Source organism: Tachysurus vachellii, chromosome 19 (assembly GCF_030014155.1).
Source record: "Tachysurus vachellii isolate PV-2020 chromosome 19, HZAU_Pvac_v1, whole genome shotgun sequence".
In the NCBI taxonomy this organism is placed as follows: domain Eukaryota; kingdom Metazoa; phylum Chordata; class Actinopteri; order Siluriformes; family Bagridae; genus Tachysurus; species Tachysurus vachellii.
The window spans coordinates 9,170,946-9,195,417 of NC_083478.1; the positions used below are offsets into that span (position 1 = coordinate 9,170,946).

At 41.2% G+C, this 24,472-nt stretch overlaps 1 protein-coding gene across 9 annotated transcripts in view; it reads right to left on the reverse strand.

The window, feature by feature from the left end:
- ubr4 (ubiquitin protein ligase E3 component n-recognin 4) overlaps positions 1-24,472 on the reverse strand; it is a 48,638-nt gene that overhangs the window by 11,679 nt on the left and 12,487 nt on the right. For 3 of the 9 annotated variants that reach the window (XM_060894767.1, XM_060894763.1, XM_060894762.1), the window contains 62 exons: positions 24,333-24,461; positions 24,026-24,208; positions 23,793-23,915; positions 23,473-23,702; positions 23,227-23,345; positions 21,706-21,803; positions 21,458-21,615; positions 21,124-21,330; positions 20,936-21,037; positions 20,740-20,840; positions 20,230-20,617; positions 19,978-20,041; positions 19,669-19,860; positions 19,441-19,511; positions 19,136-19,328; positions 17,946-18,179; positions 17,422-17,592; positions 17,107-17,289; positions 16,720-16,878; positions 16,433-16,585; positions 16,078-16,305; positions 15,820-15,977; positions 15,522-15,693; positions 15,237-15,438; positions 14,877-15,040; positions 14,555-14,771; positions 14,255-14,471; positions 13,865-13,897; positions 13,492-13,555; positions 13,252-13,386; positions 12,970-13,144; positions 12,696-12,827; positions 12,481-12,602; positions 12,275-12,386; positions 11,768-11,898; positions 11,462-11,639; positions 11,142-11,246; positions 10,549-10,704; positions 10,020-10,188; positions 9,682-9,886; positions 9,441-9,554; positions 9,063-9,272; positions 8,783-8,932; positions 8,169-8,396; positions 7,997-8,075; positions 7,407-7,619; positions 6,789-6,957; positions 6,471-6,615; positions 6,234-6,319; positions 5,747-5,834; positions 5,449-5,642; positions 5,112-5,351; positions 4,889-5,027; positions 4,667-4,792; positions 4,369-4,497; positions 3,791-4,134; positions 3,575-3,665; positions 3,156-3,240; positions 2,877-3,004; positions 2,659-2,788; positions 2,424-2,581; positions 2,220-2,329 (listed from right to left, as the gene is read on the reverse strand). In XM_060894767.1, coding sequence (XP_060750750.1) covers positions 2,220-2,329; positions 2,424-2,581; positions 2,659-2,788; positions 2,877-3,004; positions 3,156-3,240; positions 3,575-3,665; positions 3,791-4,134; positions 4,369-4,497; positions 4,667-4,792; positions 4,889-5,027; positions 5,112-5,351; positions 5,449-5,642; positions 5,747-5,834; positions 6,234-6,319; positions 6,471-6,615; positions 6,789-6,957; positions 7,407-7,619; positions 7,997-8,075; positions 8,169-8,396; positions 8,783-8,932; positions 9,063-9,272; positions 9,441-9,554; positions 9,682-9,886; positions 10,020-10,188; positions 10,549-10,704; positions 11,142-11,246; positions 11,462-11,639; positions 11,768-11,898; positions 12,275-12,386; positions 12,481-12,602; positions 12,696-12,827; positions 12,970-13,144; positions 13,252-13,386; positions 13,492-13,555; positions 13,865-13,897; positions 14,255-14,471; positions 14,555-14,771; positions 14,877-15,040; positions 15,237-15,438; positions 15,522-15,693; positions 15,820-15,977; positions 16,078-16,305; positions 16,433-16,585; positions 16,720-16,878; positions 17,107-17,289; positions 17,422-17,592; positions 17,946-18,179; positions 19,136-19,328; positions 19,441-19,511; positions 19,669-19,860; positions 19,978-20,041; positions 20,230-20,617; positions 20,740-20,840; positions 20,936-21,037; positions 21,124-21,330; positions 21,458-21,615; positions 21,706-21,803; positions 23,227-23,345; positions 23,473-23,702; positions 23,793-23,915; positions 24,026-24,208; positions 24,333-24,461 — 9,689 coding nt within the window. The remainder of the gene's footprint in view (positions 1-2,219; positions 2,330-2,423; positions 2,582-2,658; positions 2,789-2,876; positions 3,005-3,155; positions 3,241-3,574; positions 3,666-3,790; positions 4,135-4,368; positions 4,498-4,666; positions 4,793-4,888; positions 5,028-5,111; positions 5,352-5,448; positions 5,643-5,746; positions 5,835-6,233; positions 6,320-6,470; positions 6,616-6,788; positions 6,958-7,406; positions 7,620-7,996; positions 8,076-8,168; positions 8,397-8,782; positions 8,933-9,062; positions 9,273-9,440; positions 9,555-9,681; positions 9,887-10,019; positions 10,189-10,548; positions 10,705-11,141; positions 11,247-11,461; positions 11,640-11,767; positions 11,899-12,274; positions 12,387-12,480; positions 12,603-12,695; positions 12,828-12,969; positions 13,145-13,251; positions 13,387-13,491; positions 13,556-13,864; positions 13,898-14,254; positions 14,472-14,554; positions 14,772-14,876; positions 15,041-15,236; positions 15,439-15,521; positions 15,694-15,819; positions 15,978-16,077; positions 16,306-16,432; positions 16,586-16,719; positions 16,879-17,106; positions 17,290-17,421; positions 17,593-17,945; positions 18,180-19,135; positions 19,329-19,440; positions 19,512-19,668; positions 19,861-19,977; positions 20,042-20,229; positions 20,618-20,739; positions 20,841-20,935; positions 21,038-21,123; positions 21,331-21,457; positions 21,616-21,705; positions 21,804-23,226; positions 23,346-23,472; positions 23,703-23,792; positions 23,916-24,025; positions 24,209-24,332; positions 24,462-24,472) is intronic. The other 6 variants (XM_060894768.1, XM_060894765.1, XM_060894764.1 and 3 more) reach the window with 6 other exon arrangements.

Below are 24,472 nucleotides of genomic sequence, written 5' to 3' on the forward strand. Positions count from 1 at the left end.
AGAGCATTCAAACTGTAAACGCTCTTCTTGCAGCATGTAAAACTGATATGTGCTGTCCTACCAAAGTACTTGTACTACTACTTTCCAGAGCTGGTGGTTTGTCAGTAAGGACTGATGGTAGGTTTGGATTTTGACCAAATACAAGCTGGTAGGGACTGAAACCGTGGACATTGTGCATTGAGTTCTTTGCCATCAGTGCCCAATCCAGGGCGGTTTTCCAGTCACATCTGTTGTCATTTTTCACTTTCATTAGTACATCTGTAAGCGTCTGATTGTGTCTTTCCAAAAGACCATTACTCCAGGGACTATATCCTACAGAGGTCTTCACCTCAATGTTGAACTTTTCTGCCATGCACCTCATTTCGTCATTGTTAAACTCCCCACCATTGTCACTTGCCTTTTTGGTGGTCATAATAACTCCAGCACTAAAGCGAGTGAAGTGGTCACTAACAAAGATACCACACTCCTGTATCTAGTTCATGCAGGTCCATGGCTACCATTTCATTGTAACTTGAGGCCATAGACAGGCCCACCGCAGGCTTAGGTTTGGGCTTGCTGTATTTCACACGTTTCACAGTGATCTACTATGTCCTTTAAGATAACAATGCACTCCTCATCATGATTACCTGAACTAAATCAGCAGCTTTTTTAACCTATCCACAGTGGCATGTCCAAACTGTTTATCATATTCTCTGTCACAAAAAGAACTTCCATCTTTACTACATTTCTCAGCATCACAAGATGAGTCTTGATCCATCAGGTTTATGCAATAATGTCCTGATGAGGTAAGCTCAAGAGTCACAGGGTGTTTCAACATTATTGCTGTGTCATTCTGAAGATCCAGTATGTTTTGCTCAAAAGCGAAGGGATATCAACTGGGACTACTTCAGTCTCAATGTAACATTTGGTCTGTCCAATAATGGCTGGAACCGTAACCTGTTTTGTAGAGTGTACAACTTTTCCCATCACCAAACTTGAAAGCTCTTGCGCTATCTGTGCATTTCAACTTTTTTAACTCTGCTGTTTTTAGTCCACTGACGTAGTGGTCAAACCATTTCTGTCCGCACACCGTTTTAGTACAGGCTGTATCAATAACTGCTGACCCAAGTGATTCAACCATAAACACTTCTGCATTTGAAAAAGTTTCTTTAGAAAACAAAGTGATGTTGCATTGCTCTACATCCTCAGTCAGCTTTGCCTGTTCAGTTCTGTAAGGGCAGTCTTTTGCCCAGAGATATGAACTCTGACAGATGGCACGTTTAGATCGCCTGCCATATCTATCGAGAGGATTCGTTCCTGGCTGCGTTTACAGTGGTCTTTGTAGACGTGGCTTGTTTTCTTTCTTACTAGAATCAGTGAAACATGCAGACTCACCATCAAAGTGACTTCCACGCATGTAATTTTCCCCAAAAATTCGTTTCAGAGCAGATTTCATGTCCGCAAATGTGAGGGTTGAGCAAGTGGTTAGCGCTAACTGTTTATCTTTAGCATCGAGACCCGCTGTGTCGAGCAGTTTAAACGCCAGTACAGCATCTGGAAGTGTCATGCCGAAATTGCGCAGCTTGTTATATTTGCTTTCAAACTCGATGATGTAACCAGCCATCGGTATTCCGTGCTCTCGTGTGATACGATCAAACTCCGTATACGCGTCGTATTGGCGGTCTTTTTCTTCTTTCTGGAATACAGAGTCCAACTTGTCTAGAATGGTCTTCATACCATCATCCTTGTTTAGATCATTCGCGGATATTTCCAAAGCAGCATTTCGCGCTCTCCCTGTTAACGATAGCGTGATAGCCAGTGCTTGTTTCTTTTTTTCCAGCTCTGAGACACACATCCACATTTCCACCTCATTTTTCCAACTCTCATAACACTTCTTTTCATCAAACTGTTGCGGGACCTTGTAGTTTCCCGCAGCCATCCTCTGCTACCAATGTTAACTCGAATGACAACAAACAAATAGTTCCTTTTACTTTTCCACTTTATTGTCCGCAACACAGGACACACGCAAAAACTGCTTTCCACAAGAAAAACATCAACAACCCCCCCAACATGAGGCTTTCACCACCCCGTTAGCGCCCCCACAAGGACCGGATATCAAACTAACACCCCAGACAGTCAATATGATTACAGCAGGCATTATTAAGTACAAGTCTACAGGATGATATTTAAAAAAACGATTGTAAACGAAAAACGATTGTAAAACACAAATGTCACTCTACCTCGTGAGGAGGTCCAGAACCTGTTGTTTACGACTGGGAATCGTTGTCAGGGCCTCTACAATGGTGCACGCAGCTTGTCTCGCTGCCTGAGTGGCTGGAGTGAAGAGCACCTGAAAAAAAGGTTGATTCTGTAAGATTTGTCTCCCAAGACATCCCAGTTCAGATGCATCAGCAAGATGATAGATTGTTTAAGAGAAGCATTACCTGTCTCAGCCAATTGTTGTGTCCCAGTTTGAGCAGGCGAGGAAACAGACCCTCTGATCTTGACCTCATGAACTGTTTCCATTTCCACACATACTTTTCCATCAGGTACTGCCTTCTAATCTCTGCCTTATTTAAAGGCTTAGAGGGAGTGTCTTGGCCTGAAAGGGACAAGAGCACACATGAAGTAATATTATGCTTTATCTTTTTTTCATATGAGCTATAAGACTACACTCACATCTAGCAGGAAGGCACTTTTTCCAGGCATCATATGCTGCTTTGGGGTCCTTCTTGAGCCAGAGCTGGGCCTGGGCATGTATCTCATTGCAATAGGGTTTGACTGTAGTCAGAGATTCGACAGCAGTATCCTAACACAGAAGCAGCGTTACATTAATAAGAATGAATATGCATATTGTAGAAATATAATCAAAAACATTTTCAATTATTCTACAATACCTTGTTTTTCTTGCTAGTGGGTGAAGGGGGTTTTATGAGTTTCTGTAAGATTCTCAGGCACATCAGAGTAATATTCTCCACCACTACTGGAGTCTTTATATTGACTGCCATCAGGAATAGACTCAGGGCTGAGGACAGCAAAACAATCAATCAGTGACCAACTTAAGTGTACAACAAAAAAAAAATGCCTGTTCAAATATGTTAATAGTGTTGGATACTGATCATGATAAGTTCATGATAAGTCGGTACATGATAAGATCATGATAAGTTGGTACTTACCACAGCGCAGCCTCAGCTCCCAGCAGCCTCCTTCTTTCGCTATGGAGTCAGTAAGGAGCAGCATTTCATACTGCAGACTGCTCACCTAGAGAAAAAATGTACGCAACCATCAAAAATGTGTCAGCAACATTTTCAACACAATATTTCATGTGCAATTAATCTGGCCAGATTTGCATTTTATGGCTTCTTAAGGAATGCAATCAACTTGCTTATATAACAGAGGGCAGTTTTGTTTTTCCTTTGGTTAAAATAATTACCACTAAAGCTGAACATTTTGATAGGGTGAGACGGTCAAATTTTGGGATCAGTGTACGGTATGCAGTATCTTTTTCCCCCCCGACTGTGTATCTGATTAAACACTCTAACAAAACTAGAAATCTCACTTAAAGCTACTCGGAATGCATGAAACAGGTTCATACCAGGTCTGGGTTTGCCCAGTGTCCTTTCAATGCAGCTGACACCTTTGCAATGATGAGGTCATTCATCTGCTGAGTGGCCTCAGGATGATCTCTGTAAATGAAAAGACCGACACAAACTGTTTACTACTTAAATTCATAAAACTAAATCTAACAAGCAAACAGTAATTGTTTTTCAAGTGAACAGAAAAGTAGGCATATTTGTGCACATGACTGTACCTTGTTAGCAGGCAGATGAGTTGGCGGACTTCCTCTCTCATGGAACAGGTGCCACGGCGAAGGTTGTACTCAAAGAGCTCCCGAATGAGGCCCTGCAGAACCAGGATCTGTCTGATGGCAGTGTTGGTGGCCAGTGCACGCAGCAGAGTGATGCAGTGACCTGTGACTGCAGATGCACAGCCATAGCACTTGGTGGAAGATGTGTGACCACAACCGAGCACGGAGAGGGCCCGGTATTGACTGGCAGTAAAGGTGGGTTGTGTGCTGCTGCGTGAGGACTTGGTAACTGCCTCTCGTTGCTGTAAATCGTACTCCAGCAGCTCTTTGCGAGATGCAAGTACTTTCTGCAAGGGGAGGATAACACCACATTCAAATCAAATTTAACCTAAATGTTTTTATGAACAACAACAAAAAAGCTACCTCAGTTTTATTTTTGACTATTTACACCCATGTCTGCAGTGACCTGTGATTGTTTTGCAACAGTCTATACACAATTTACTCAAATTCAATGAAATACCTTAAACTAAATGAACTAACTAAGAATGACTTGCAAAAAGGTGATTTTGTTGAGACTTCACCTGTATGATCTTGGAGAGCTCATCGAATGAGGTTTTACAATCCCCACTGTATTCCTGAGCCAGCTGCTGAATGTACCTGTTCACACAAGCTGTAGAACTGCCCAGGCCTGCTCCTGCACCCGTGTCATCCTGATAAACAACCCGTCATTACAACATGGGTACAATAAATGTCTATTAAACTTCCAAAGTGCATCAACACATGGAATCGCATAACGGCAGCGTGCTAGGTGTGATACAAAGGCAAACATGTTACACTCTGAGCTTGTTGATGACTACTGGTGTTGACATGCTGACTGACCTGTGGTTTCTCTGGAGCAGCTTCATTCACCTTCGACAGCAGACTCTCTAGCTGAGGCCGATGGCCCATGAGTTGGTGATACACACGGTCAGCTTTGTCAAGCAAAGTGTTGATGTTAGTTACAGCCTGAACAGTACAAAACCAAAAACAGGCAACTTGATTATTAAATGTTCAATCCCACTTTAAAATACATAATATTTCTTCAAAGACAAAGTTTGTTGCCTTTTTCCTGTCTTCCTCGTTCTCAATGGGATCCACAGCACAGCAGGGCTTTGCGTAGAGCATGAAATCAAAGCGAGCGTATTTACAGAAGCCACAAGCATTGCACAAGAAGGGGTCCTTCTCATCATAATTAATTGACCTACAAAAGGAAAAAGATCCCTTATGTTAGACATACAACTTCTCGTTGATGTAAGAGGCTGCCATATATAGAATCTCTCTCTACCTGCACTTGTGACACTGGTAGACATTTTCTCCACAGTTGCCACACACTCCTGGGTTGGCAGGTACAGAAGCACTGCACCGTGGGCACTGCAGCGTCTCTGTAGACGCCTGGTAGTTCTCATAGAAGTCAGAGAACTCGATCATTAAATTGGAGGCCACGATGGGAAGGGGCAAGTCAATCTTCACCTCTGTCTGCCCAGGGGTCAACTGTACCCTCTTAGCCTTGTGCCAGCGAGCAGGCCTAGAAGGGATTTAAAAAAAGATGATGTGTGAAATTACACTAACAAGAGATGCATGATATTAGTAAAAAACAGAATTTTTGAATTAGCTATGCATACTTATTCTTCAGCTCCACGATGGCCTGAACAGTCCGGTTGTTGTAATACAGATTAATAGTGCGCACCATTTTTGTTCTTTTGAGGTCTCCAATTTTCACAGTTACTTTACTGATAGTGTGGCTTCCAATTAGTTTCACCACTTGCTGTGTGGTTGTATAACGGGTGTCCACTTTGATTGAGGACAGTTTGATGTTCTACCCAAAAAGAACAGGACAGTGAACAAGCATTAGATATCATCAGATTTAATAGACTGTACTCTTAAAAAAGTGCACATAAGCTCTAATGCCGTGTGACTTACCGAGAAGGGCACTTCAGGATTGTTACACACTAAGCAGGGATCACTTTCAAGATAAAATCCATCAAATTCCACTAGGCCAGAAAGGGTGCTAAAAATAGTGGGAGAAAAAAAGGAAAATGGTTGGAGATTGGTTGGTTTAAGTATTTCAAAAACTGTCCTGGGATTTTACACAACAATCTAGAACAAAAATCATCCCGTGAGAGTCTCGATGCTAAAACACTGATGAGTGAAATCAGAGGAAAATGACCAGACTTTAAGTAGCTCAGACTCAACAAGCACTCTTTACAACCATGATGGGAATTTAAATAATCACTTCCTTAGACACGATGCATAATTATTCAACCGGTGCTTTTGGCTATTGGAGTTTCTGCACTGAGCTAATGCCAAATGACTGACTGATTAGACAAATGAGCAGCTGTACAGATGTTCCTCATGGATGGATTGAAACAAACAATGCACGTATGGACAAAACCTCCTGACTACTCACTTGTAAATGTTTGAGTTCGGATGATTAGTAAGTATGTGGTTTTGTGCCCTCAGAATCTCAACAGCTTTTTGAGAATATTCCTTTAGCTATAAGAAAGTAAAAAATAAAAGTTTAGAGAAATTTGCAAAAAACAAAGGCAATAACAAAATACATTTATCAACAAGAAGGTCCCCGTTATTTGCACGATTGGTACAGAACGGTCCATCTACTTGAATGGGAATTATTAAAGAAACCCACCTTCTTTTCTGTTTGAGGGGTTTTGAGTGAGAAATAGCCCAGCAGATCTACAAATTGAGCAGCTTTACGGCCATAGGCAGGGAGTTCCGGCCAGATAGCCCAAGTCAGGTCCAGCAGCAACTCTTGATGGGCTTTGGTGGAATTCCTATACAGAAGAATTTTGCTGTGACTTAACAGAATTTTAAATAATCAATGCAGCTACTATTAAAAAAAAACTGTTAATGTACTAAAGAGAAATTAAGAGAACAAATCAAGAAACATCAAGCTAATATGAACATAAAATGAAATGGTAGTATTTGTGTTACGTATGCAATGTACCTGTAGATGTGCAGAGCCAGGCAGTGGGCTTGCCAGCGCACAGAGGAAGAGTTAGACTCCAGCAAGAAGCAGCGTAGGAACTGAATCAAAGTTTCTTTGTCTGCAAATTTGTTGAGCTGACTGACCAGAGCACTGCACAGCTGATCCTCCTGACTGCCCACTCCGTCACCTGTATAGGGCAACACAAGGGGCAGGAAAAAAAGACAATGCTGAAGCAACATAACCTAGTAGTCACATAAGAGAATAACAAATGTTTTCTATTTATAGAATTATACTGTATTGTTTTTGGCATTTTCTTGTTGGAGCTCAGGGTGTCTGATCTAAATGTATTCCAGTTCCTTCTCTCTGACAAACACGTATATCCACAGAAAAGTGACTTGATGTAAACAACACTTCATTCTTAATCTGTAATGTATTTGGGCAACTTTCAATCTCTGTTACAGTAAAAGCTGAAGGAACGATGCATGTTGGGTCTTATTTTTAATGTGGCAGCGTGTGAGAACTCCACTAAATTTCCAAAGATCTGCATGTTTTGTGTAACGCTGCGTTTCACTGCATTGGGAAGATATCGATTTTCAATTATTATGGTGTAGCGGTGCGGTAAATTTTTCTGATCACCTTCTTTGTCCTTCTCTTTGTCCTCCTTCTTGCTCTTCTTGCTAGAGGATTTGCTTTGGGAAGATTGTGAGGCTCCAGCACCTGAAGAGCCTCCAGATGAGGAAGCAGCCATGACTTTACTACCACACAGTGCACAGGAGAGCAGCTGAAGCAGCACTGGCGAGACACCCTCATCCACCAGGAAACTCACTTGAAGTAGGAAGTACAGCACAGCTGAAAGAAAAACAAAGTCAGCCCCACTTTAATATCAAACAACCACAGGCTGTATATCAAGTGCATAAAATAAGGACACATCTAAAATGATAATTATCTGGAGGAAAAAAAAGGTTTTTAAATAAATAAGGCATGTTTTATTTAAAAAAAAAAAATGCAAATACTAATATGGTCATTTTCTATAAGGAGACGTCTAGCTAGCATTTCTGAAAGATGGAATGGTGATGATTTTTAGCTTCTATAATGCAAACAGGAATGAATTTTATTAAAATATTAAAAAAAAGTATGAGGGAATATACTTTAATAAAAATGTACATCTTACCCATAACTCTTTCATTTCTCTATTTTTAATTTATGGGAAAAACCCTAATACTTACAATCATCCTTGATACAGAACTTTTGCCAGTTGATTGTTCTTTGGGTTGCTATTTCAGCACAAGCTTTCAGGTGTTCCATCTAAAACAAACAGACAGACCATCAATACGTCATCCCCAAAGAAAGAAATCAGTCCCAATCATACGCAATATTCCCAGGGCCCCACTCTCTCACCAGACTGATGAGTGTATCATACTGTAGCGCAGAGCCAGAGGTTGCTGTTACAATGCCACCCCTGAGGAAGATGCCCTGCTCTTCCAGAAGCTTTTTGATGCTGCGAACATGAGAGTCTAACGTGTGGAGATCTCGCAACTGCCGATACTTCTCCTTTGAACCACAGATAAAGAGCAGCAACTTCCTGACCTGCCTTCTCACAAATGGAGTCTGTTGGATCATCAGATACTGCAGACGGGCAAGAAACAGGGTCACATTTACATGGGTCACAATTAAATCTACGCACATAAAGGTTAACCACGCATGCAAATACAACACACTTTACGGACAACTGATCATCAAACCCATATGGTAGATCGGGTCTTTGCAAGTGTTGGTGTAGAAGGGTGGCCTTGGTATCTTGGGTGGCCTTCAAAGTCTAAATAGACCTCATTTCGTTTACAGAAGGACTGTAAAACTAATGGCTTGCAACCTTTAGATCCAGTAACCATTGTGTGCTTTCAGCTTTGGGGCAAATGATTGGGGCTGAAGCCACATAAGGGTTCTATATGATCAGGTGTCCACATACTTTTGGCCAAATAGTGAACAATCTGAGAAGGATGAGAATGATTTACCTCAGACAGGAAGTAAAACCAGCAGTGATCAAAAATGGGTGGTGGAATGCGGGGGTTTATGTCGGCGATCTTCTTGATCTGGTAGGGCAGCCGTAACACCATTTCGGTGAGGAGCTGGGAGTAAGCTTCAAAAACATCAGCAGCATGACCCTGAGGAAGCAGCACAACAGGCTTAGCAGTTTCCCACATTTAACTGGTAATGTTTTAGCACAACTTCACTTTACAGCCTCACCAACACTTAAATAATCTGTTATCTGTTGAAATCAATCATTTGTATTACCTTGACATACTGCCTCAGGAAGAATGGGCTCATGTCAGGTGGAGAAGAGGAGGTGTGGGGTTTGAGGAGCTGACTGGCAGCTGCTGGTTCTTCCTCCCCCTGCTGGGTTTTCCAGAACTCCAGTAAAGACTTAAGCACATGCAGACAGTAGTCTATCGCTCCCAGACTCAAAAGAGCAGTAGCCGTTGCATTAGAAATGAGTGAGGAAGACTGCAGAATAATATAAAAACAAAACAAAAAAAAAATCGTGAACATACTGCTTTTTGGAAGTGCCACATCGGTAGTATATATTAAGGCAAAAAAACAAAGACAATGTAACATGTTATTTGCAGAAACCATGTTCTAAATATGGTCAAATAAAACCCTGAGTTGCTATACCTCAGAGGAAGGCTTGGAGCCAGACTTCGTACGTGACATGAAGACACTAAGGAGCCTCATGATGACCAGATGCACTTCATTTATAGGACTGCGCTCATTCTTCTTTGAGACATCCTTAATAAAAACGGGAAAAGTTCATATTTAAAAACCTGGTAAAGTTTGTATGGTTAATATAAATTCACCAAGAACCCTAAATTTCTGCATTCACTCCGGGGGGAAAACCCAATCAACTTTTACTGACCTTCTTGTGCATCCCAAGTTCTCCAATGAGCTGAGCCAGCAGATTATCTAGTGCTCCTTTGTCCTTCTCATCTTCTCCATCCAGGTCAGCGGTCAGCATGAGAATCACTTGCATATAGGGAATAGCACGCACTCCACCCACACTGTGCAGCTGAGGAAGGTGTTGGAGAAGCCGCTCCAAGAGCATTAACCGTACCATGTGCAGCCTAAACAATGATGTACGCAACACAGGTTAATTGCTAAGACTGTAACTTTTAAAATATAAATGTATACAAGTGTAAAATATACAGCCACGTTATATGTATTAAACATGTCTATTGTGTTTTAGTGCAGTGCTACCGATTGCTAGTGTGAAGATCACCCTCATTTTCTCCTTCTCCTTCAGAGCCGTCTCCTTCATGCTGGGCTGTGGTGGTGCTGATGGCTCCAGTGCTGGAGCTCACACTGCCTGGCCCTGCATGATGACCCTCAACTGTAGTGTCCCCATAAGCGCTGCTGCGCCCAGACACTAAAATAAATACATAAATAGATATTTAAAAAAAAATAAAATAAAAAATCAGCCTTGGGTTCAGACAGCAAATTCATGGAAATCTAGTCAACTTTCTAATGCGGGAGTTTTGATGTTTCAAAGAGGCCAAGAATGATCGGATTTCACCATTTAACTGTAAATAGCTAAGCAAACCGCTTGCCAAACTGCTAAAAATCTGTTACAAAAATTCACCAACAGACCTTTTTTGACTTGTGGGACAGATAAAGGAATACCTTATCCTATTGAGACAGTAACAAGCAAGACTGTAGCCAGGTTTACAATGTATATCCAGTCTACAGATTGATCCTTCATACTCTGCTAACCAAAAATCTCCCTCACCATTATGTTCTCCAGCTACTGAGTCGATGGCGCTGCCTCCACTCTCAGAGCCCACACTGCCCCCATGCTCGGCGGGAGAGGTGCGCAGCGTGGAGCCGTCTGTGGCCGCTGTGCTCCCCTCGTCATCCGAGGCTGGGGCTGAAAGTATAACCAGAGCTGTTACAGGAAAAAAACAGCATTCTTTGCAAGGGGGTTTTCTAATGATATCAGCAAAGATAAAAAATTATTATACAACTAATAAATTGCCAATTTATTGTAGCTAAAAAAATTGAGCAACTGAGTGTATGGAAAAAGTCTAAAGTCTGAATGGAGTAACTCAGTGCCTAATAACCGAGTCCTGGAGTAAGCACAGCCCTGCACATTTAGCTGTTTTACTATCTCTAACTCACCCAAATGCAATATATTTCAGCTACGTTAATGAGCCGAATCAAGGAGGAAAGCAAAAAATGTGCAGTTCAGGGATACTCCAAAACTCAGATAAGACATTATTTGAGAATCCCAAGAGACATTCTTATTATTAAAAAAATTAAAGATGGACTTTACTATGAAAGTACCCAAGATAAGCACTGGTGAGGAAAAGTAGGTGCAGTTACCCGATGCAGTGGTGTCTGATAAAGTGCCTGCATCCAGAGAGGAGGAGCTTGGAGCTTGTCCAGAAAGACCCAGACTCTGTAGTCCAAGAGCACTGCTGCTGCTACCTGTAACAGTAACATGTGCAGACAGAGCAAAATAAAACCAACTGAGATAGCATCACATTTGCCAAATGGTCATTAGACAGGAGTTAAACCAGGTCACTTAACCTCAAGACATAAACCAGACCTCAGTAAAACACAAAAATACCATCTCCTACTTATTAAAATTCAATTATTCCAGCGGCTGTTTGTTTCAACAATCATCAGTTTCAGATTTTAACCTTGCTGATCCTGTTGAAGACTGAGAGCTATGGCTAGCTCAACCATGGTCTCATCATCAGCATCAGGAGGGATGTCCAGCATTGGGGGGAAGCCCTCAGCCCCAGCCAGCAAAGCCTCTAGAGGAGATGGATTTCCATTGGTCACGTTCTCTGCAGTCTCCAAAACCATAGACTCAGACTGAATGGCACAGATGGACAAGAGGCAAAAAAAAAAAAAAGAGAGTATAGAATTACATAACTGCCTATAACAATGATATTAATGGCTTTATTAAGAACTCATGAGAGCCGATACTTGGGTAAACTCACCACCATCTCAAAATCTCCATGATCCACCTCACTTTGCTCTTGGCTCTCCTGCCTGCCACCGTCTCCTCCAGTCATACCAGCTGGCTGCATTTTGTCATCAGCATCATCATCGTCTTCATCATCTTTATCACCTGAGAGATCAGAAGGTAATTGCCCGTGTTAATGGATTTCACACTGTTCGTTACATTAGAAAGCAAGTGTATGCCAAACTTGTTTGCCAACAGTGTAGATGGAAGTGTCTGTATTATCAACAAAACTAGCTGTTGCAAGTCTAGTTACTAATCTGCCTGAAAATGTACTTCAGACAGAAAAAAAGATACTGATTTTTTTTTTACACACACTTGACCCTGACCTGTTTGGGTCAGTGCCAAAATCTAATCTGCTGGTTACAGTGATAATTCCATATAAATACTGATGACAATGGCAGTTAACAGCTTATACACCTCTTTGTAAATTCAACCTTCATTTAAATATGAGAGAGAGAAAAAATCCTATTACAGCACTTACCCATGGGGGTGTTGGAACGTGGGGGAGAGGGCAGTGTCACATGTCTACGTTTATTCCTGGGTCTCAGTACTCTTATCAGGGCCTGTTTGCAGGCGAAGCTCACAGAGGTGTCCTGAAATTATTGCAGATATGACCAATACTTTTACTTAGCTTAAATATATATATAAAGAGTCATAAATCATCATCAAATAAAGTCCAGAACTTACAGGGCAGAGCAGCATCTGCATGTAGATTTTAGAGGCCACGTTAATGTAGTCCAACTCACAACTGCAATAGCCGTGAATGATGTCCACGAGTGCATTTACTGTGGCTTCGATATGGGTTAGACCTCAAAAAGGCAACGATGGAAAAAAGTTACATTCAGAAGTCTTAATTAATATAAATGAAATACAGTTTTGAATACTGAGACGCATCTATTTACCAGGCAAACAGGCTGGAGCAAGGAATGCATTCTTGGGTTTAAGAGCATGGAGCTTCCAGAAGTTATTGACAAGCTGCATAACAAAACTGCAGCCTTCAGTATCTGCTTGTTTCAGCCCATCCTCACCAAGATCTGAGAAAAGTGCGTCAAGGTAGCACAAGGACCAGAATAAATAACAGGGTATGCGCAGGAGCAATACTGTGAAGTAAATGTAGTGTTCACCCTTCTCTATTACTACTGCAAAACAATCTCATAAGCATTCACTGTTGTGTACCAGTTTCAGGATGAGGCATTTTGGACTCGGTGAAATGCACCAGGTTGTTGGGTCTCATGATGGCGATAGAGCGGGCGGTTATCACGAGCCGCTGGAAAACCTCAGGGTCCAAATCCTTGCTTTCCTTATTGCAGCTATTTAAACACTGTACTGCGTTACTCAGCAGAGACTGATCCTGCAAACAGGAGACGCCACGGTTAAAACTGCAAACTACACACTTTCAGTCATATAGATAAAGGAGCAACTCTTGATTATCTACAGGTTGCTAACTTGAGTCAGTACCTTGTGGTTATGGTAGGCTGTGCGGCTAGTGTGCAGACTGGCCAGAAGGCCTTTGGTCTGCTGCTGGACTCCAGCAGGAGTTGGCATGGACAGCAGAAGAGTGGCTAACTCCAGAGCTGGAGCTTTGTTTTTCTCCTAAAGTGAAGTCATCCACAAAACATGTAAACACTAATTTGAACCAAAAATACAAAATCCCTTATGGTTCTCAAAACACCAACAGAGGTACCAAGTTTTACTCACCTTCTCACTGGCAGAACCAATTGCATAGCAACTCTCTAGAGCTTCAAGAGAGCTCACCACCAACCTAGAAGAAAGAGTATATTAAACCATGTTTATGTAAAGGCGAAGAAAAGCTCAAACTTTAAAACCACGCAATTCAAAGCACTGCAAATAACTAACTATCAAATATTTCTAGCACATCAATGCACCAATAATACACCCAGTTAAAAGCACATACATTAAGCGATATTATGAGATGTCATGAAAGTGAAAATTGCTTGCAGTTCTTTCTAAGGCATAGTAAGTTAAGTATTCTGCTTTGTTTTTGCCTTGTACGTGCCGACACACACACACACACACCATGCAAACAAGCAGAAAAAGGGCGGTTACTAACCGGTCCAATGTTGATAAGGACTCAGTTTCGCAACTTTATTTTATTGTTTTTTGGGAGCAAAGAAAAAGAAATATGTGTGAGGATCACAGAAAGAAACAAGTAAAAAATAATCTGTATGTAACAGAAGACATGTAAGCATGCAAGCACAAGTCATTATGAAGGTAGCCATGCACTGGACACACCACACACTCCTCCAGTCCATATCTCCCTGCTCTCCTTCTAGAATTGTGTATTGTTAAAGCAAACATAGGCAAAATACACTAACAACATGAAGACGAAACAGTTTACATGTAAAGAAATTAAAAATAAAAGAATTTTAGATTCGGGTTCAAAGATGTGTGGGCCTGAACTAGCGGTAAGCAGCAGAGGCCAAAAGCAAGCTAGGCTCACCTTTCCAGTACTGTGCCGTTGGTTGAAGTTGGTGTGGTTATATCATTGTCTCCAGTGCCATTGCTTTGGTTCAAGTTAGGGCTGCAGACATTGTTGACTGAGGCAGAAGGGAAGTCTTCAGGGGGTTCATCAGGCCACCCAAACTGCTCTTTGGTTTTGCCATAAATCTTAATTGAGTCTAGCATTGTTACTCCTGTAGGGTCTACAGATGCACCAACTGTGAAGGTCAGACACAAAGAGAGTGTGGGAAAACATCACAGACCTTAAGAGGAACAGAATACAGTACAGAAAAGTCATTACTGAAAATAGAGAGCTTCTTGTCAGCCTGTAGGGCCTCTTCTCGTGTAAAGGGCAGATCAAACCAACGGGAGCGAGTCAAGTTCATCTGCATTGTGCGCCCAAAGATCTCAATGTATGATGGAGCTCTTTCTATGGCCTGAGTACCAGCTTGAACCCTCATTCCCGTCATCACCATAGAGCTGTTATTGTTGACCACCTCCACTGTAAATCCACCAGGCTGAGAAAAGCATCACAGTCGCTACTTTTACTCATGCTAATACAAAATAAAATAAACATTCATGTAATAATTATGAATTACTGTCGTATTAGTCTTCTTTTTTACCTTGGTGTTGGCCACATACATCCCAGAGGAGTTAAGGCGGTGTTTGATCTGCTGCCCATTATAGACCTGTAGCAAGTCATTGCCTCCAAACTCCACTTCCGTAAGCTGCTGATTGTGTTCAAAGAAATCCACTGGGAAGGTCACCTGGCTGGATGTGCGTGTAGCTGCAGGAGTGATAAAGTCCAATATTTAACATATTTAAGGTTTATTTTAGGGGTGGACTTTAACAATATAAGAATCTTTGGCTTTCCAGCACTGATAGACATTATAGCAATTTATTAGGAAATAGTAACTTATTATGGTGCTTAAAAATATATCAAACTTAAAAACAATATTAAGCTGTAAAGTGGTGTGACTCACTAGCTGCAGCAGCTTTGCGTTTCCGCACAGGCTTCATGATACTGATGACACCACTGGGCTGCAAAGATGGCTGTAGCCAGTAAGACGTGTTCTCCACGTTGGCCATGTAGATGCGGAGGCTGCCATCCTCACACAGTAGGATCATTGTAGTGCGCTGTTGCTCGTTACTGGCGGTGTGACGAATGGCAACCATGTCCTGTATCTGTGCAGCATAGAATAAGTCTTTAGAATCGTCAGAGAATCGCACCACACAAATGTACTGCTAAGCTCGGTCTAAAGACAAACCTTGGCTTTGGCAGGTAAAGTTTTGATCTCCTGGATCAGGAAGGTGTCAGGCTTCACCATAATGACCAGCGGAATCCCTGTGGTCTGCTGCACACAGCACACTAGCCCTGGGTGGTTCATTACTTCAGACCACTGACACAGAGCCGGAGATGTTTTACTTCCTCCATTTGACCTTTATTTAAAAAAACAAAAAGAACATAATCCACATTAATACAAATGCTAGATGGCTCGGATGTCGTGAATTCCTTTAGAGTAAAAACATCACATCCGGAATGACGTTCAGTTAAAATCGGCATACCCTTTAACATTTATGGTGAATAGTCTTTGTGTATCCATGCTGCTGCGGTTGACTGTGGCAGCAAAGGACTTGCCCTGACTGTAACTGAAGAAGAGCATCTGCAGCACGTGGGAATAGTATACAGACACACCTCCTCCTGCCACCTGGCCATTGCTGTCCTGTGAGTCAGAGTTAACCTGATAAGCTTTACTCTAATGACATCCACTCAATCTTCATTACGGCTCCATATATCTGTTTATACGACACAAGGGCTTTTACCTTTAAGTCTTCATGGCTGATCTCCAATACGTTGGTAACATAGAAAGGGCCGTGCTGAGCACTGCTGGTTTCATCCATAACCTGAGTGTACATGTAACCAGCGGAAGACATAATGACGATAATGTTTTTTCCCTCTTCGCTGAATAGGAACGTTGCGTCTCTGATCTTGGAGCTTGGAAGTAGGAAGTAATACATGGGGCTCAGGGCATCCACAGATAAGTCATAGATCTAGAAAGAAATGCATAGTTATGGTTATTAAACCTTTAAAAACATGTAGCGTTTGCGTCAATTACTATGATTGTGTTAGGAACAGCGTTTTCAAATACACTGAAGTATTATCAGGAAAATGGTTCACCTTAACAAAGTCAGCTGTAATAATAGCTAGTTCAGTCTGAGATCCAGGCAGCCAGATGGCCTTGATGATGAAGTTTCCAGTTGCCAGCTGAGGGTGCAGTACCAGATGATCTGACACAGAGCCTGTACTACTGAACGTGAGCACGTGACAGTCCTGCAGATTGGACACACAAATGGACACATGTAACTCAGCAACTTTATTTATTTATTTATTTATTTATTAAAAAAAAAAAAAAAAAAAAAAATAAAGTGTTTCTATTAAAATATATATTTGCAGACTTTTATTACCTTAAGGCCACACACGGCCAGGTAGTCTTCATTACAAGGGTTTCCGGTCAGGCTGAGGACAGTGAAGGGCACAGGTGCCGAGGCCAGGCGGGTTAGAGTCAGTTTCCTCTTACTGGAGTCAGCCTGTTTCAGGAGGGCCGACAGCTGCAAGACTGTAATCTTTGTGGAAAAGACATTGATGAGAGAAAAGGCATAAACAAGGATTCACAAAATACAACTAAAACATTTAAGAAGTGGAAGGAGTTTTATAAATGTTTAGAATGTAAAAATGCCCAGCAATTAATTTTTAAACAATATAAAAATAAATACATTTTTTCCTCCATCAACTGGACGATCATTAAAAAAAAAAAAATCAATTGACAGCCAAAGCATCATCAGTAAATATACCTTGCCCTTCTCATGGCTGACAGCAAGGTGTTGTCTGCGTCCATGGGGAGAAGAGAGCACACACATGGCCACACGTCGCAGAACATGAGCACTGATGAGCTGCCTGATGGTCTGGCCTTGATCACCACTATAGTTCATCCTTACATTCTCAAATGCACCTTCCTGAGAGCCCAGAGTGGGAACCTGGAGAAACCACAGACACACAAAGAGCAACTCTTACATGTATTTCCAGAGTGAAGTGTTTGTACTAAGAAACAATTCAGTCAGCAACTTCAAAGTCTGTAACACTCAGGCTCCTTGCACATAATACTGTACCATGAGCTGGTCAGTCATCTCTACAGTCTTATCCTGGGTGTGCAGTTCATTGAGAGCCTGCTGGGCACGGCTGCTGCTGCCCAGAGCCGAGTCTTGTTGAAAATTGATTTGAATGGCATCCATTAGGAAGTTCAGCAGGTCCAGCACTAGGGTTGCTGTGGACGAAGTCACCTGCGAGACACAGACAGAGAAGAACAGGCAAAAGTTTCAAACATGCAAAAGAAAAACAACAAAGATAAATACTAGATGAATAGAATCATTTATATTTACAAAGTACAATATAAAAGAACATCACCTAATCATCTCAATATTCCTGTGATGTGGCGTTTTCAAGAAAAAAAATGCATAGTGCAACCATAGTAACAGGAAAGTTCAGTTACAAAACAAATCAAGTGGTGTGTTTATTAGGGTTACATAACTTCAAGAGTCATCTAGAACTCCACTTAATCCACTTGAAGCAACAGGATCTTTGATTTTTCCCTCTTTCACGAATTAACGGACTCCCAAGTAGCAATCACTCTTACCACTTGGGCTAGAAGATCCTCTCTGCAGCCCTCAATGTTTTTGCACACACTGCTTTTCTTGGGCTTCTCCTCATCGCTGCTCCTGCCATCACAGATGGTGACTTTGCCCTTGTCAGCAGGTGAGGTACTCTGATGCCGGATGGCACTTTCAGGCATGCGTAGCTCGCTCTGGAAAGCTGAGGATTCCTTCATAGTAGAGCTCATTCCACTGCTGGGGCTTCTCTTCACCAGAGCCTGGGCAACAGAACACACATGGAACACTGTTCAAATACATGCACAAACCATTTAAAATGCTTAAAATAGCTATTTGTAAATGTTAAATGGGGTAAATGGGGGTACCATGGAGTATTAGAGGAGTTAACAAAACAAACTTGATTTTTAAAACTTGAGATAACTTAAAATACTGATTAGTTTTACATGCTTTGGGATTCCATTAAAGCCTGGATTATAACTGACTTGTGACTTTTTTGTGTGTGCAGAAGCAGCAGCGGCGGCGTGAATAGTATTTCTCACATACTTCTCTGCCACAAAACCTCAGGGTTTAAAGTCAAGCCGTAAACTGTTTAGTGCCTTCATGCACATCTATGTTAAACACACTGACAAACTGAGTCTCTCAGGTATGATGAACGTCTCAATTTTTGGCTCGACTTGAAAATTATGACCTTTTAATCTACTGCACATATTTTCGTAAGTATCTATAATGAAAAAACTGGTATTCAATAAAAGATGAAATGTTTCTAAATATCAAACACTAACCACAAGTTAAAAGTTTTCACTGCACTGTACACAAGAACGTGATTGAAGACAAACAACAGTTTGTTTAATCGTTTTTTTTTGTTGAGACTAATTAAGCGTCGCACCGAACATTACATGCCACAGTCATCTTGTGTACATGTTTGCATGTATTTAAAAGCAAGTATAATCCAGGCTTAAAGGAACATGCATTAAATGTAATGCTTTAAATGTTAAAATGTATAGCTAAAAATATTTATCTATGGAAATGTATCAAACTGATAACATAAGCAAATGTACTCTAATGTCTTACTAAATCACAGGCAAAAATTATCACTAAGTTAACAAGAAAAAAACATGATGATTCATAAAATATATTCAAATTCTTGATGGAACTGAAGGAAAAATGGAATGAGCTCATGAATTTCAATGATAACTGATTTGCAAGCCAAAGTTACCGCTGTTGTTCTTTTTCCATGATGACTTGAAGTATTCGGTCTCACCTGGCAGCTGCCATCCTCCTTGGCCCCGCAGTCACAGAAGAAAGAGCCGTATTTGGCATAGGAGATCTCATGGTCTTTGTGACAGACCTTGGCACACACTGTGCACACACCTACCCCATCCACCATCTTACAGGTGTGACAATGATACCTGTATAGGGAAAGGAGAGCAGTAAGGGCAGGGGGTGCAGTTTTAAATGAGCATTGTGTCTCACTGGAGGGGAAAATGGGTACATATAGAAGAAGGCTAGTTCTTCCATTACCAGTGCTGGTTCATGAACTCCTTCTGTGTAATGGTAAAGGTACAAAGCTTATTGCAAAGAGAATCCTCATCCTAGAAAAAAAACAAAAAAACAAACAGAGGCAAAAATTAAGCTTCAAGTACCATGAAAACCTGAAAGGCAGCCTCACTTGAGGCTTTTTAACGCTCCTGAAAGTGGACAACTAATATTGCATTATTCATCGACCGAGGCAGAAGGTGATTGTCTGACCGAGTCCTCAGCCTGTGAATCTTCCTCCTCCACAGCAAGTTCCTCCACCCAATCTGAGTCCACCTCAATGGCCTTCTCTTCTCCCTCCATCAAAAGCTGAGATGAGCCCTGGCCACTGCTCTGCCTTAGTGCATTCATCACATCTGCCAGATATGAGATTATGTGGCACGCACACTCCAACATGCTGGCGTGCTATGTAAAAAACAAAATAAAATAATGCTGAGTACAGAAAATTTCATTACGAGGATTCGTTAAAGCATTATATACAAACTAATGTTGTTCTTAATTATTACTATCCATTATGCTTACTTTTCCTTGTGAAACATTGGCAGTCACTTTCTCCACAACATTCTTCTGGAATAAATATTTTTTACTAAAAGGAAAATAAAAAGATATTTATATTTAGGTTATACAGAGAAATCAAGGTATCTTGTGAAATTGTGAAAAACCTTCAAAAAAATTTTTTTAAGCGATTAAAAAAAAAAAAATGCACAATCGATACATAAATATTTTATGGTAAGATAGAGAGAGCAGTCCATCCCTTCCTTTTTTGTGCCTCACCATCTACTGAGCCAGTCAATAGCAGCCCGGTGTAACTGTAAGTGTCCTGCTCCTTGGCCAGCACTTGCCAACGTGGCCATGATGACCATGAGCTCAGGAAAGCCAGCTCCATCTCCGCTTGCCAGCATCTCCGTGGCCATGGGGATGAGGGTACTGAGCAGCACGGTGCACACGCCCTCACCCACCTGGCTGTTGTCTCGCACAATGTAAGAAGTAAGGAGCTGCAGCAGCTGTCGGTTCTCTTGCACTGTGTCCAGCTGGTCCGAGTCTTTGGGTGGTGATGCGGTCATGCGTGTGAGCCAGGCTTGCAGCCTCACTGGCTCCACACAGGCCAGCTGTGCCAGAGAACCACACAGACTCAGCAAGCTAGGGTTGGGGCACTTCTCCGCTACACAGAAAAAAATGGAAGAGAATACATCAGATATAATGGGTACTGTGTGGCCTACTGTGTGAGATGTGTGGATACTGTGTGGCCTACAGATCAGTAGTCTTCTGTTTTGGATGACTTACTGAGCTGGAAAAGCTTGGTGAAGAACTTTAGAACACGGTTGCAAAACTTGGCAGATAAATTTTCATTTGCGGTAGCCATCATGATTTGAACCAGTTCACCACTGCAAAAAGAAACAACAAGGTGATGCTCATTTTAAACTTAGCAAGTTTAAAAAGAAAAAGGGGGTAAAAAAAAGGGGGTTAGGTTGTGCAGTACCTGAAGGAAAAGAATTCCTCCATGGCTTTTCGGACCTGGCTGCTCTCCAGCTGCTTCTCCAGATACTGCAAACATTCCTCCAACACAGACTCATCTAGACCACTGAGAGACAACCAGGCAGAATGATTAGAATAGCATTCACAGTTATTCTTTAGATCTCGGACAACACTAAACATTTCCTGTCTCACCTGCTGGGGTCAGAGTGATTGGCAATGATGTTGTAGCAGCCGGTGATTAGACGCTCATATACACGAGCCAGAAAAGCATCTGACTCCGCAGGGCCCAGGATCCTCTCTAAAGAGGTACTGCAGATCTCTGCAACACTCTCTGTGCTGCTTTCCAACAACAGTGGAAGCAGAGACCGGATCACCTGGGGAGGGTTCAGCTCCTCTGTCCTATAGGAAACCATATTTATGGTTCATTGGACTCAATGTGCAATATTTACACAAAGTATTTCAAACTCTTGGATATTTGGAACGAGTATAAAGCTGGCAGACAGACAACAGAGTTTATGCAACTTACACGATAAGATCTCCAGTGAGGCGCACCAGTGTGAGCAGGATGTGTTTGAGGGAAGAAGCTAATGGTAAAGACTGGTTGCTAAGTGTACCGAGGTGGGCCGCCTGGATAGCACTGATGTAGCTCTCAGAGGGAATGGTGTCATTGGCAAAGGCATTTCGCTGCAGAGAAAAATAATAATAATAATAATAAAAATAAGCCTGCTGTGATATTAAAGCCATATTGTACTGTTCTGGCAGTAGGACGCTTACCCAGGAGCCAATGTTGGGAAACTCATTGGTGTGAATGCTGTTCCATGTCTCACATAGGGTCTGAAGTGCAGATGGCAAATTCTGCATTACTGGCTGACCTGAAATAACAAAATATCATTATGCAACAATAGCATATTACATTACACACACATAGATGATATATATATATATATATATATATATATATATATATATATATATATATATATATATATATATATATATATATATATATAAAAAAACACACACACACAGGCTGGCCGATAAAATGATAACGATATGTATCGCGATAGACACGTGATCGATATCAATAAAAAATGTGTTCGATAAAACGTTAGATATTTTTTATTCTTCGTCGGAAGAAAACAGAGGTTGCGAAGCTAGTCTGGTTGCATTAACAAAGGCACTCACTCTCTGGTAACCTAGCAATGTAGGGAGTGACACGCTAACAGCCAATCATGTAACGGTATCATGATTGGTTGCGCCATATCGTTGTCTCGTGCTGGTCTGCTGGAGTCCTCTTCAGTAACCGGCGACTGATAAGCAGAAAGTGAGCGCCGCAGCGAGCGAGGAAATTGTAAATAAAAGAGGTCAAAAAATGTCAGCTACTTTTCCATGTTTCTGCAGGTTTTATATTTCAAACAATGTTACTGTACTGCATCAGGTTTGTTTTTTATATTACAGATGTATCTCAGTCTACCTCAGTTTTATTTATGTTTACAAAACACTTCACATTTTTTAAAACACTTTATTCACCAGAAGGTGAACAGCTAGTGAACTCCTAGCACTAAACTTGCACTAAATTCTCAGGTTACTCTATGTTTATATTTAACACTTTGCAATATTTTATTACACTTTATTAAGCATTTCCTTACATTTTCTTTCATTTTGCACCTTAAATGTTAAGAGATAATTGTTAAGTGTTCATTGTGACTTTAGACTTATGTTTACATTTTAATTATTTGAGTTTTCCTGGTTGTTGACGTTTCTGTCTTAATAACTGAGGGGATTATGATCAGAGGAAGGTTAAGTTTAAAATAAAAATGTTTAAATGTAATATATTTTTCTCCTGGTCCTTATTTTAAAAGGGTCATAAAAAAAAATCAATAATTATCGATATGACCGATATGAAACACTGATATAGCCATATCGCCCAGCCCTAATATATACACAGACACACCCCTATACGACTGCAAATTGTAACTCAACCCAAACCTTGAATTAAACTAAAACCAGAGATGATAAGTGCACGCCTATATCCATGCAAAGGTTTGGTTTATGCATTTGAAACCTTTAATCTTAAATAAAATCAGCCCTAACAGATCAACTCAAAAAAGAAAATATCCAAGATGAAGGAGTTTGTTAAGGGGGAAATTGTGAACCTTTCATTTTTAAAATATTCCCTCAAACCAATAAATAATAATAATAAATAACATATTAGTGCAGGTCAATATCTAATTAAAAATATACAGGACATCTAAATAAAAGAGAATGTCCTGTATATGTGCACAGTATGCTTACCAAGCTGATTGGCTTTGCAGCGTGTGGAGCCAACAGACAACACAGCAGCATAGCCTTGTAGTTTGGCTTCTGTGGGCTTGTTCTCGCCGTCCTCAGGGAGGCTCATTAACAAGTAGGATCTATCCAGTTAAACCAGACAAGAAAACAAATTTGGCTCAGTTAAATAAAACGAGGAGGTAGTGTTTGTCAGAGCACACAGGTAAATTCTGACTAGGATTTTTTTTAAGCCACAAATATAGTATAGACCTGGTGAAGGCTGTGTAGATGTCAATAAGCTGCAATGTGGCAGGCAGCAAATTTTTGGTGATCTCAAAGGATTTGTGCGAGTCTGTCTCTGCTGCCACTTTGGAGAAATGCTCATTACGGGAGACCTGCACTTTGGAGATGACTGCGTCCAGTGTGTATATGATCTGCAGGGAAGGAATCTGGTGAAGAGGTATGATGCTGTTGGGATCCACACAACAGAATGACGAGATCTAAAAAAAAAAAACAGAGAGAACCGATTCTTTAGTATTCATCCAGAGCAATAAAAAGAGCATCTTCATTTCTAATCGTCTGGCTGTTACCTGTCTGGCAATGTACTCCTCTGCGATCTCAACATCATATTTCACTGCGCTGCATTTAGAAGAGACCACTTCGACCAAAGAAGTGGCATGATCAGCTTTCACTCCCTGTTTCACCAAGTTTTCCTGATTGGGGTGAAGATTGAACAATGGAGAATGAGAGGGAGCTAAAAAATAAAAAACTTCAGGAAGAACAAAATGCAAACCGGTTCACATTATGAGGCACAAGAACGCACCTTAATCCAGTTAACATACGTGCTGACACCTAATCGAGATGACCATCTAAGTGTGTGCAAAATGTCGCTCTCACTGGGGTCAGTGTTACCCATCTTCAGCTGCTCAATATAGGCTTTAGAGGGAGGAAGCACTCCTAAAATCCTCCAGAGGATCAGAAAGTAGTACTGAAGAGAGCAGGCCTCCTGTATGGAATGAGTATCAGCAATGTAATAATTCAAGCTAAAATAAAACAAGGCAATCTATATATACACACACATCAAATATCTCAATAAAGAAACAAAGAACAGAAGGAGTTTGTTTACTTACGACTGGGGTTATAGGCTTGCTTTCCTGTCTCCTTGCAATGTCGACACGAGACCCCGCAGCCAGTAAGGAGATGAGCGAGTAATACAAGTTGTCATATTTTACAGCTCCACTAAACAACACTTGAAAGACCTACAATGCAA